At 47.9% G+C, this 12,808-nt stretch overlaps 1 protein-coding gene across 1 annotated transcript in view; it reads right to left on the bottom strand.

The window, feature by feature from the left end:
• The window catches only part of LOC139374983 (nesprin-1-like), a 141,092-nt gene that overhangs the window by 78,078 nt on the left and 50,206 nt on the right, over positions 1-12,808 (bottom strand). Inside the window, exons 59-68 of the mRNA XM_071116288.1 lie at positions 12,238-12,420; positions 11,997-12,140; positions 11,317-11,472; positions 10,738-10,902; positions 10,266-10,438; positions 9,940-10,093; positions 3,931-4,074; positions 3,633-3,797; positions 594-911; positions 208-363 (exon numbers count right to left, since the gene is read on the bottom strand). Of these exons, the coding sequence (XP_070972389.1) occupies positions 208-363; positions 594-911; positions 3,633-3,797; positions 3,931-4,074; positions 9,940-10,093; positions 10,266-10,438; positions 10,738-10,902; positions 11,317-11,472; positions 11,997-12,140; positions 12,238-12,420 (1,758 nt within the window). The remainder of the gene's footprint in view (positions 1-207; positions 364-593; positions 912-3,632; positions 3,798-3,930; positions 4,075-9,939; positions 10,094-10,265; positions 10,439-10,737; positions 10,903-11,316; positions 11,473-11,996; positions 12,141-12,237; positions 12,421-12,808) is intronic.

The raw sequence follows: 12,808 nt of genomic DNA on the forward strand, positions 1-12,808 counted from the left end.
CTACGTCATCAACACATACATTTTAGGAAAAAGCGAGAGACAGAATTGTCAGATCTTGCACTTTGGTTTCAGAGCTTTGTGAGTGCAAAGTGTTGCTGAGCAGAAGGTCCCAGGTCCGTGTCCAGGTCAGGACAGGGATGAAATCTACTGTGTTACATGTGGTTGTATGCGTCAGTGTGTGTGTGTGCATCTTTAAGTGTTCCATACCAGTAGGTGCAGTAGCAGGGCGTGGTAGCGGGCGGTGAGCTGGGTAGCTCTGGTGCTGACCCGGCTGCTGATGTGTGTCTCGTCCAACACTTGCTGGGCTAGAACACTCAGACCCTCCACCTCCTCCTGGTACACCAGCACTTCCTCCTGACAACCCTATATACAGAGAGACACATATAAATATGGCATATAATTTATTGAAACACAAGGGCACTGAAGGAGGAAGATGCGGAGGAGGAGGATGAGGAGGAGGAGAAGGCTACATGCTACCCCTTACTGCATAACGCACACAGACAAGACTGTGTAACTACTAATATAACAATAATCAACATCACCATTCATGTCACTTAGTGTTTCACAGCAATCTACTCTGAACCACTGCTGACCTTAATTAGTTGCAGCTGAGTGTCCTTGGTGGCGCGGTCGGACCTCCGATGGCTTCGTAGTTGACCTTTGCTCTCCATGCTCTTCAGCCAGCTGTCCAGACGCTGAAACTTCTGCTCCATCTGGCGGAGCTTGGCCAGGGCACTGTTGAGCTGGCCCCTGGTGTCTCCCAGCCTCCCCTGGTACAACCGCCAGTCTTGCTGCACAGTCTCCAGGACCCGGTCCTCGATCTGAGGGACCCCCCATGGCACAACCTGGTCTCTACTGTCTAGCAGAGTGTTTAGCAGGGCCTGGCCCTCCGTGCACTGGAGTTGTAGCTCCTGGGAATGAATGCAGAGAGACAGCTGTCATTATTTACACTGGCCATTACGAAATATTACTGGACATTCCAGTGCCATTATACTGTACATCTTGTGCCAACAGGCAAAGATAGGCATTTTTCCCAATGCTGAACAACATCTGACTAACCCATTGAACTGCTTGCTATCAATACTATCTGATGTTGTTCGCATGTTCAGGTAAAAAGACAAATAATGTCCCGTTTGGAACACTGGCAAGTAAAGAGCATAATATATAAGTTTGGACACACCTACTCATTAAAGGGTTTTTCTTTTTTTTTAACTATTTTTTAGATTGTAGAACAATAGTGAAGACATTAAAACTATGAAATAACACATACAGAATCATGTAGTAACCAAAAAAAAATTAAACAAATAAAAGTATATTTGAGATTTGAGATTCTTCAAAGTAGCCACCCTTTGCCTTGATGACAGCTTTGCACACTCTTGGCATTCTCTCAACCAGCTTCATGAGATAGTCACCTGGAATGCATTTCATTATACCTACAGCCTTACTTCACACATGCCACGGTCTCTGCATACAATATAGCTGATTACACGCATGCACCACTCAATCTGATCGCACGCACAAACTACCTCACTTTGTTGCTCACATGCCCTTGTCCACCACCCTGTTCTCATTATCCTCCGCCTCGACCAGCCTAAATCCTAGCCAAGCCATAATAATCACCGCATTTGATGAGAAATCTTCCTTGCTTGGTGACGAGGCAGGCATCTGTAGGCTACATGTCCATTGATGATAAATTACATTTAAAAAAATTAATGAAGAAAAAGGATGTCAGCCTTTCCCGGCCTTAGCCGTGGTCGGCATATCTAATATATGCTCATACCCCGCTCTCACTTTTTGTATGCCACTATTGTATCAAATACACCGGATTAAGAGCCTCAGTTTTCCCGCCCTATCTCACACATGCAGCCCCTCAGACAGGCTAATACCAAAGCCAGAAAATAATAAGTGTAATATAGATGATAATAATAATTATACAATCACTAATACTATACATACTCACTGCTACTACTATAGGAAGAAAAATTTATAAAGCCTCAAATGAAGCAGAAATTGCAGTATTGATACAATGAGGGGTGTAGAGAATAGCGGCAAAATACAACAGTCAAATTCTAGAACAGCAGCATAGAATTCCTGCACCGTGTGCAAAAATGACTCTCACTGTAAGGGCTGTTGTTAATATTTAGAATCTACACGTCAAAAGGTTAATGTGTTTGAGCCAATCAGTTATGTTGTGACAAGGTAGGGGTGGTATACAGAAGATAGCCCTATTTGGTAAAAGACCAAGTCCATGTTATGGCACAAACAGCTCAAATAAGCAAAGAGAAATTACATCATTACTTGAAGACATGAAGGTCAGTCAATGCGGAAAATTTGAACTTTGAACGTTTCTTCAAGTGCAGTCGCAAAAACCATCAAGCGCTGTGATGAAACTGGCTCTCGTGAAGATTGCCACAGGAAAAGAAGACCCAGAGTTACCACTGCTGCAGAGGATACGTTTATTAGTTTATTTATGAGTTAACTGCACCTCAGATTGAGGCCAAATAAATGCTTCACAGAGTTCAAGTCAACATCAACTGTTCAGAGGAAACTGCGTGATTCAGGCCTTCATGGTCGAATTGCTGCAAAGAAACCAAGACTAAAGGACACCAATAAGAATAAGAAGACTTGCTTGGGCCAAGAAACACGAGCAATGGACATTAGACCGGTGGAAATCTGTCCTTTGTTCTGATGAGTCCAAATGTGAGATTTTTTGGTTCCAGCTGCCGGGTCTTTGTGAGACGCAGAGTAGGTGAACGGATGATCTCCGCATGTGTGGTTCCTACCGTGAAGCATGGAGGAGGAGGTGTGATGGTGCTTTGCTGGTGACACTGTTTGTGATTTATTTAGAATTCAAGGCACACTTAACCAGCATGGCTACCAACCCATCCCATTTGGTTTGCGCTTAGTGGAAATATAATTTGTTTTCGAACAGGACAATGACCCAAAACACACCCCCAGGCTGTGTAAAGGCTATTTGACCAAGAAGGAGAGTGATGGACTGCTGCATCAGATGACCTGACCTCCACAATCACCCGACCTCAACCCAATTGAGATGGTTTGGGATGAGTTGGACCGCAGAGTGAAGGAAAAGCAAACATCAAGTGCTCAGCATATGTGGGAACTCCTTCAAGACTGTTGGAAAAACATTCCTCATTAATCTGGTTGAGAATCCCAAAAGTGTGCAAAGCTGCAGGGCAAAGGGTGGCAACTGACATGATTCCTTATTTTCCTTCATAATGTCCTTAAATAAATCTTCAAAAAGTTCTTAAAGGTGATGTTTTGGTGCCTTTAGGGCAATTCATAAAGCTGATTGAGGACCTTATTCCTGATGAATGTGTTTTTTGACCGTGCTTTGCTTTCTGCTTGCATTTTGTATTTATATTGATGTGTGTATTTTCTGTAATTCATGTAATTCAGGTCTTAGTATGACTCCCTGATAAAATAAAGGATACATTTAAAAAATCACATTTCCCAACAACTGTCAATAATAATGAGTAGTATAGCTGAACGTGGGTCCCTTGGCTTTACCCAGGTTGGTAGTTTTGTCTCTCATCTCGGAGAATGAGAGACATGGGAAAAGCCACTTTTCTTTGGCTATGTATGTGGAGGTAGCAGTATGTTCTTGTTCTGACCTGTAGTTTCTGAAGCGTCTCCTCCAGCGTTTCCACATCCCCCTCTAGCTGTGTGTAGCAGCCCAGCTTCTCCTGCTCCTGCTCCAGCCAAGCCTCAAACACATGCAGGCCTCTCTGGTACTCCTGGTGAGCCTGCACAAGCTCCTCTGCTTTCCCCATCGTACTCTGACAACACAATAACAATGACGTGCATTACAGACATGCAACTACTACTATTTTTGTTCATTCTAATGCATAGGAGGAACAACATAAGTCTGACACTCTATATACTCTATATACGCCAAGGTACTCTATATACCTTGGCGTTGTCCTTGACAGTGTTGTATCGTTCCTGCAGGTCTTGGAGCTCTAGCTGTGTGACGTAATGTTCGGCCATGTTGGCTCCCTTCATGGTGATGGTGTCCAGCAGACTGCTGTGGCTCAGCACCTCCTCATAGAGAAGCTAAAACAAACACAACATAGCTCAGGGTTAATGTGCATGTTTCTACTGTACTTAAACCACAGCATGATACAGGGTTAGGTTACTTCTTGTTAAAACCAAACATATAGGAGACTGGCATTTTGAGACTTTTTAAGGCAGAGGCACCCGACAAGGATGTCTTCTTTCACCGTTATAATTTGCACTGTCTGAAGCTGAAACAAACAATGGCATTTCACAGGGTTAAGGTTCTGTAACGATCGTCTTCGGGAGAAAGTGAGGAGGACCAAGGTGCAACGTGGTAAGTGTTAATGTCTTTTTTAATAAACAAACTGAACACTGGAACAAAACAAAACAAAACGAAACAGTACCCTGTGGCCCAAACACTCACACGGAAACAAACACCCACAAACCAAAAGTCAAACCCATTGTCATGTACTGTCATGTTGTGTCTTGTCTCTGTCCTTTCCCTTCACCCTGTCTCCCTCTGCTGGTCGTTGTTAGGTTACCTTTTCTCCCCCTCTTTCCCCCAGCTGTGCCTTGTCTCCTCCTAACCACCTCGTCACCCCGTTTCCCACCTGTTCCCTTTTTCCCTCTGATTAGGTCCCTATATCTCTCTCTGTTTTTGTTCCTGTCCTTGTCGGATTCTTGTTTGTTGTGTTTCATGCCTGAACCAGACTGTCGTCATGTTTGCTGTAACCTTGTCTTGTCCTGTCGGAATCTGCCGGTCCGTCTGAGCCTACCTATGTTTGGTAATTAAAGAAGCTCTGTTTAAGTTAATTCGCTTTTGGGTCCTCATTCACGCACCGTAACAGAAGAATCCGACCAAGAATGGACCCAGCGACTTCGGATCCTCTCCACTCAGCCGTCGGGATCCAGGGAGCGATGCTAGGCAGACACGAGCAGGAAGTGTCTGCTGCTCGACATGCCGTTGAGACCCTGGCCACCCAAGTCTCCAACCTCACAGAACAGGTTCACCATCTCCGCCTCGATCCACCGGCCACTTCCAGGGCTTTCGAATCTCCGGAGCCCAGAATCAATAACCCGCCGTGTTACTCTGGGGAGCCCACTGAATGCCGCTCGTTCCTCACCCAGTGTGATATTGTGTTTTCTCTCCAGCCCAACACTTACTCCAGGAGCACTGCTCGTGTCGCCTACGTCATATCTCTCCTTATTGGACGGGCTCGTGAGTGGGGCACGGCAATCTGGGAGGCAAGGGCTGAGTGTACTAACCAGTATCAGGACTTTAAGGAGGAGATGATACGGGTTTTTGATCGATCTGTTTTTGGGGAGGAGGCTTCCAGGGCCCTGTCTTCCCTATGTCAAGGCAATCGATCCATAACAGACTACTCTATTGAGTTTCGCACTCTTGCTGTCTCCAGTGGCTGGAACGAGCCGGCCTTGCTCGCTCGTCTTCTGGAGGGTCTCCGCGCAGAGGTAAAGGATGAGATTCTCTCCCGGGAGGTTCCTTCCAGCGTGGATTCCTTGATTGAACTCGCTATTCGCATTGAGCGACGGGTTGATCTTCGTCACCGAGCTCGTGGAAAGGAGCTCGCGCTCTCCGTCGCCCCCCTCTCCGCATCACTACCATCTTCCTCTGCCGGCTCGGGTGCTGAGCCCATGCAGCTGGGAGGTATCCGCATCTCGACTAAGGAGAGGGAACGGAGAATCACCAACCGCCTCTGTCTCTATTGCGGTTCCGCTGGTCATTTTGTCACTTCATGTCCAGTAAAAGGCCAGAGCTCGTCAGTAAGCGGAGGGCTACTGGTGAGCGCTACTACTCCTGTCTCTCCTTCAAGATCCTGCACTACCTTGTCGGTCCATCTACGCTGGACCGGTTCGTCAGCTTCCTGCAGTGCCTTAATAGACTCTGGGGCGGAGGGCTGTTTTATGGACGAGACCTGGGCTCGGGAACATGACATTCCTCTCAGACAGTTAAAGGAGCCCACGGCCTTGTTCGCCCTGGATGGTAGTCCTCTCCCCAGGATTCAGCGTGAGACGCTACCTTTAACCCTCACTGTTTCTGGTAATCATAGTGAAACCATTTCTTTTTTAATTTTTCGTTCACCTTTTACACCTGTTGTTTTGGGCCATCCCTGGCTAGTTTGTCATAATCCTTCCATTAATTGGTCTAGTAATTCTATCCTCTCCTGGAACGTCTCTTGTCATGTGAAATGTTTAATGTCTGCTATCCCTCCTGTTTCCTCTGTCTCTTCTTCACAGGAGGAGCCTGGTGATTTGACAGGGGTGCCGGAGGAATATCACGATCTGCGCACGGTGTTCAGTCGGTCCAGGGCCACCTCTCTTCCTCCACACCGGTCGTATGATTGTAGTATTGATCTCCTTCCGGGAACCACCCCCCCCCGGGGTAGACTATACTCTCTGTCGGCTCCCGAACGTAAGGCTCTCGAAGATTATTTGTCTGTAGCTCTTGACGCCGGTACCATAGTCCCCTCCTCCTCTCCCGCCGGAGCGGGTTTTTTTTTTGTCAAGAAGAAGGACGGGTCTCTGCGTCCCTGCATAGATTATCGAGGGCTGAATGACATAACAGTGAAGAATCGTTATCCGCTTCCTCTTATGTCTTCAGCCTTCGAGATCCTGCAGGGAGCCAGGTTTTTCACTAAGTTGGACCTTCGTAACGCTTACCATCTCGTGCGCATCAGGGAGGGGGACGAGTGGAAGACGGCGTTTAACACTCCGTTAGGGCACTTTGAATACCGGGTTCTTCCTTTCGGCCTCGCTAACGCTCCAGCTGTCTTTCAGGCGTTAGTCAATGATGTCCAGAGAGACATGCTGAACATCTTTGTTTTCGTTTACCTTGACGATATCCTGATTTTTTCACCGTCACTCCAGATTCATGTTCAGCACGTTCAACGTGTCCTCCAGCGCCTTTTAGAGAATTGTCTTTTTGTGAAGGCTGAGAAGTGCACTTTTCATGCCTCCTCCGTCACATTTCTCGGTTCTGTTATTTCCGCTGAAGGCATTAAGATGGATCCCGCTAAAGTCCAAGCTGTCATTGATTGGCCCGTCCCTAAGTCACGCGTCGAGCTGCAGCGCTTTCTCGGCTTCGCGAACTTCTATCGTCGTTTCATCCGTAATTTCGGTCAGGTGGCAGCTCCTCTCACAGCCCTTACTTCTGTCAAGACGTGCTTTGAGTGGTCCGTTTCCGCCCAGGGAGCTTTTGATCTCCTCAAGAATCGTTTTACATCCGCTCCTATCCTTGTTACACCTGACGTCTCTAGACAGTTCGTTGTCGAGGTTGACGCGTCAGAGGTGGGCGTGGGAGCCATTCTTTCTCAGCGCTCCCTCTCTGACGACAAGGTCCACCCATGCGCGTATTTTTCTCATCGCCTGTCGCCGTCGGAACGTAACTATGATGTGGGTAACCGCGAACTGCTCGCCATCCGGTTAGCCCTAGGCGAATGGCGACAGTGGTTGGAGGGGGCGACCGTTCCTTTTGTCGTTTGGACTGACCATAGGAACCTTGAGTACATCCGTTCTGCCAAACGACTTAATGCGCGTCAGGCGCGTTGGGCGCTGTTTTTCGCTCGTTTCGAGTTCGTGATTTCTTATCGTCCGGGCTCTAAGAACACCAAGCCTGATGCTTTGTCTCGTCTCTTCAGTTCTTCAGTAGCCTCCACTGACCCCGAGGGGATTCTCCCTGAGGGGCGTGTTGTCGGGTTGACTGTCTGGGGAATTGAGAGGCAGGTAAAACAAGTGCTCACTCACACTCCGTCGCCGCGCGCTTGTCCTAGGAACCTTCTTTTCGTCCCCGTTCCTACTCGTCTGGCCGTTCTTCAGTGGGCTCACTCTGCCAAGTTAGCCGGCCACCCTGGCGTTCGGGGTACGCTTGCTTCCATTCGCCAGCGTTTTTGGTGGCCCACCCGGGAGCATGACACGCGTCGTTTCGTGGCTGCTTGTTCGGTCTGCGCGCAGACTAAGTCCGGTAACTCTCCTCCTGCCGGCCGTCTCAGGCCGCTTCCTATTCCCTCTCGACCGTGGTCTCACATCGCCTTAGATTTTGTCACCGGACTGCCTTCGTCAGCGGGGAAGACTGTTATTCTTACGGTTGTCGATAGGTTCTCTAAGGCGGCTCATTTCATTCCCCTTGCTAAGCTTCCTTCTGCTAAAGAGACGGCACAAATCATCATCGAGAATGTTTTCAGAATTCATGGCCTTCCGTCAGACGTCGTTTCGGACAGAGGTCCGCAATTCACGTCTCAATTTTGGAGGGAGTTTTGCCGTTTGATTGGGGCTTCCGTCAGTCTCTCTTCCGGCTTTCACCCCCAGTCTAACGGTCAAGCAGAACGGGCCAATCAGACTATTGGTCGCATCTTACGCAGTCTTTCTTTTCGCAACCCTGCGTCTTGGTCAGAACAGCTCCCCTGGGCAGAATACGCCCACAACTCGCTTCCTTCGTCTGCGACCGGGCTATCTCCTTTTCAGAGTAGCCTCGGGTACCAGCCTCCGCTGTTCTCATCTCAGTTCGCCGAGTCCAGCGTCCCCTCCGCTCAGGCTTTTGTCCAACGTTGCGAGCGCACCTGGAAGAGGGTCAGGTCTGCACTTTGCCGTTATAGGACGCAGACTGTGAGGGCTGCTAATAAGCGTAGAACTAAGAGTCCTAGATATTGTCGCGGTCAGAGAGTTTGGCTCTCCACTCAGAACCTTCCCCTTAAGACGGCTTCTCGCAAGTTGACCCCGCGGTTCATTGGTCCGTTCCGTATTTCTCGGGTCATTAATCCTGTCGCAGTTCGACTTCTTCTTCCGCGATACCTTCGTCGCGTCCACCCGGTCTTCCATGTCTCCTGCATCAAGCCCGTCCTTCGCGCCCCCGCTCGTCTTCCCCCCCCCCCCCCCCCATCCTTGTCGAGGGCGCACCCATCTACAGGGTCCGTAGAATTTTGGACATGCGTCCTCGGGGCCGTGGTCACCAGTACCTCGTAGATTGGGAGGGGTACGGTCCTGAGGAGAGGAGTTGGGTTCCCTCTCGGGACGTGCTGGACCGTGCGCTGATCGAGGATTTCCTCCGTTGCCGCCAGGTTTCCTCCTCGAGTGCGCCAGGAGGCGCTCGGTGAGTGGGGGGGTACTGTCATGTACTGTCATGTTGTGTCTTGTCTCTGTCCTTTCCCTTCACCCTGTCTCCCTCTGCTGGTCGTTGTTAGGTTACCTTTTCTCCCCCTCTTTCCCCCAGCTGTGCCTTGTCTCCTCCTAACCACCTCGTCACCCCGTTTCCCACCTGTTCCCTTTTTCCCTCTGATTAGGTCCCTATATCTCTCTCTGTTTTTGTTCCTGTCCTTGTCGGATTCTTGTTTGTTGTGTTTCATGCCTGAACCAGACTGTCGTCATGTTTGCTGTAACCTTGTCTTGTCCTGTCGGAATCTGCCGGTCCGTCTGAGCCTACCTATGTTTGGTAATTAAAGAAGCTCTGTTTAAGTTAATTCGCTTTTGGGTCCTCATTCACGCACCGTAACACCCATGCTACCTAAGTATGATTCTCAATCAGGGACAACAATTGACAGCCGCCTCTGATTGAGAACCATACTAGGCCGAACTCAAAAACCAACATAGAAAAACAAACATAGACTGCCCACCCCAACTCACGCCCTGACCATACTAAAACAAAGACAAAAACAAAGGAACTAAGGTCAGAACGTGACAGGTCCTACCTCTTGATAAAACTAAAGATGTTTGAGAAGCACTTTGTGACCAATCATTACCAAGGTCACATTACCCAAATGTTTTTATAAGACAGAGGCACATGACATGTCTTTTTTACCATTATTATTTGCACTGGCATCAGACATGAGTCCCTCTTTTACTGTTATTATTTGAAATCCCATTTCCCATCAACTGTCAATAATAATGAGTAGTATAGACGACGGTGGGTACCTTGGCTTTACCCAGGTTGGCAGTTTTGTCTCTCATCTCGGAGAACTGTTTGTCTGTTGTGTCCAGGCTCTCCTCAACATGCTCCACCCAGCCCACAAACTGAAGCACATCCTCCTGGTAGCTGGTCCACTGGGAAAGGGCTCCCTCCAACTGACTGTGAGGGGAATAGAGTGTAGTAAACATAAATATATCAGCTAATCGTCACTAAAGTTACTTGTACACTACCCAAATGTTAAAAATAAAACAAAACATTACATTTGGTCAGATGTTATCATAACCCAGTAAGTATTCTACTAAGGCAGTACACAAGAAAGAAAAAGCTATACCTTTTGCAATGGATGGAGGCGGAAAGCAGGGCATCCCAGGAGTCCTTGAGTTCCTGGATGTGCTTGCAGACTACTGGTACTCCCTCTACTGAGGTGTTCCTCTGGACAGACTCTCCCCTGGTGACCAGCATCTTCAGCTGGATCTCCTTCTCCTGGCGTGCTGTCAGCAAAGCCTGGGAGAATGACATTAAGGGTCAGTCCATGTATAACATAGTGAGGTCTCACGAAGGCAGGAGCAATGCTAACTTAGCTACCTGTTACATACTGGAGATTTACAACAGCTTCTACTCTGTAATCCAAGTCTGATTCTATTTTAGTTTAGCTTTGTTTAATTTATTTTATTTGATCTAGTTTAGCTTATCTTAGCTTTGTTTAATTCAGTTTATCTTAGCATAGTATAGTTTACTTAGTTAAGTTTAGCTTAGTTTATCTTAGTGTAGCTTGGTGTAGGTCAGAGGTGGTCGCACTGTACCTCCAGCTTGATCACCCTGCTGTCCAGGACGTTCTTGTCTGCTGTGGGGGTGCAGTAGGTCTGCAGCATGTGGCTGGTGTCGGCCACCCAGTTCTGCAGCTCCTTCAGCCCCTGGGAGAACAGCTGGTGCTCGGTGACGATCCGGTCGATACGGGAAGCCTTCTCCTGTGGGATCACACAGCACAGCACACAGGTCAGCCTCTGTGTGTTCATTCATGTGCACACCCATGACAAATTCAACGTAAAGCGAACCTGGGGTTTGTGTATGCAAATGACAACGGGCTACAATCCAGTATGGAAGAAAATAACAGCAGTAGTAATTTTGCCAGCAAAAATTGAAATTCAGTATTAGCAGTATTAAAGTGTTAGCAATTCAGCATTACCTCAAAACGAAATAGCATCAAGCATAATTACGTTTACAATGATACAATGTTTCATTCTACAACTATAAGATTGTAAATTCATTGATTATCTACGCAATTTGAACCGGAGTGGTAAGCTCCAGACAAACACAGCCTAGTGCCTCCTCCCTGCCCTCTTGCAGGTGAACAGGCTGGCAGGCAGGCAGACATTAGTTACCTTGGTCATGTTGGTTAGAGCTAGGTACTGTGCAGAGAGTTGTGAGACACGGTGGACAAAGCCCTTTCCGGCCGCGTGTCCGTCCCACAGCTGCTGGGCCTTCTCTTTGAGCCTGATCAGCTGAACCTCTTGAGAGGCTAACTCCTCGAGCACAGACTGCAAGGGCACAAGCAGGTCATCACCGAGGCAGAGGCATGCAAGCCAACACACAGACAGTTAGCTAAGTTAACATAGACACTTAGAGACCAGACATGGAAGAAGATGACTTGGTCAATGACCATGAAATACTGTCATGAAATGGAAATCCAAAGAAGGCTAGAAAACACAGCAGACAAAGATGTTTGATGCAAGCATTTGAACAGGGATGTCAAGTGTCAACTCTGTAAACAGTTATTCTTTACTCTGCACTGAACACACATACAGCAGAAGCATTTGAAAATAGATTGAGTAGATGGCAGGGCAGAGATGAGCAGTTAGCAGTTATGATAAGCTTTGACAATGCAATGCGGGAACTCCATCAGTGACTATGATTGACAGAGCTGAAAAGGTGGGCTTCTGTAACGGCCGCGCTGGTGCCTGGCAAGGCTGGTGCCTGGGAAGGCCGGGTGGATGGTGGGATGATGGGAACAATTATGGTGATACGAAGTGACATAATGACACAGGCTGAGAGCCACGTATACCTGCAGCTTGTGCAACTCCTGCTTTTTAGCTGTGAGGTCGTGGAGTCGTGTGCTGCTCTCCTGTACAGCAACCTCTGTCCCGTGCAGCCACTCCTGAAGGGGCTCCGCACTCGCCTCAAAGTCCTTCATCTGAGACTGGAGGTTCTGAAGCATAGAATTTTGTAATTTTTAAACAAAGTGAATAGATTACACATTATCACCAGAAAGGATTCACACGCTGTACTGTACATAGATTGATTACCTGTAATGCAGTCTCCCTCTGGTGCAGGTTGGACATCAGAGTCTTCCAGTCCTCTCTGGCACTGCTAATCTTGGCCCGGACAGCGTCCACTCGGTCTTTGGCAGCAATACTGACCACCAGCTCACCACTTAGCACCACAGCATTCAGCTTGGAGTGGCCCTGTTCCCTGTCACTCAGGAACTCCTTTGGGGTGGAGACAGAAGTCAAGAGATGAGAAGCATACTTTAAAACTTTTGTCCTTGAACAAATATGTTCAAGGACAAAAGGTTTCCTGAACAAAGATAAGAAGTGCTTTTATTGGAGAATATCCATTGAAGAACTCAATCAATCAAATGTAAAATGTATTTATAAAGCCCTTTTTACATCAGTAGAAGTCACAAAGTGCTTATACAGAAACCCAGCCTAAACTCCCAAAGAGCAATGCAGATGTAGACGTACGTACGGTGGCTAGAAAAAACTCCCTAGAAAGGCAGGAACCTAGGAAGGAACCTAGAGAGGAACCAGGCCCTGAAGGGTGGCCAGTCCTCTTTCTGACTGTGCCCGGTGGAGATTATAAGAGTTCATGGCAATT

The sequence above is a fragment of the Oncorhynchus clarkii genome, chromosome 19 (assembly GCF_045791955.1).
Source record: "Oncorhynchus clarkii lewisi isolate Uvic-CL-2024 chromosome 19, UVic_Ocla_1.0, whole genome shotgun sequence".
In the NCBI taxonomy this organism is placed as follows: Eukaryota; Metazoa; Chordata; class Actinopteri; order Salmoniformes; family Salmonidae; genus Oncorhynchus; species Oncorhynchus clarkii.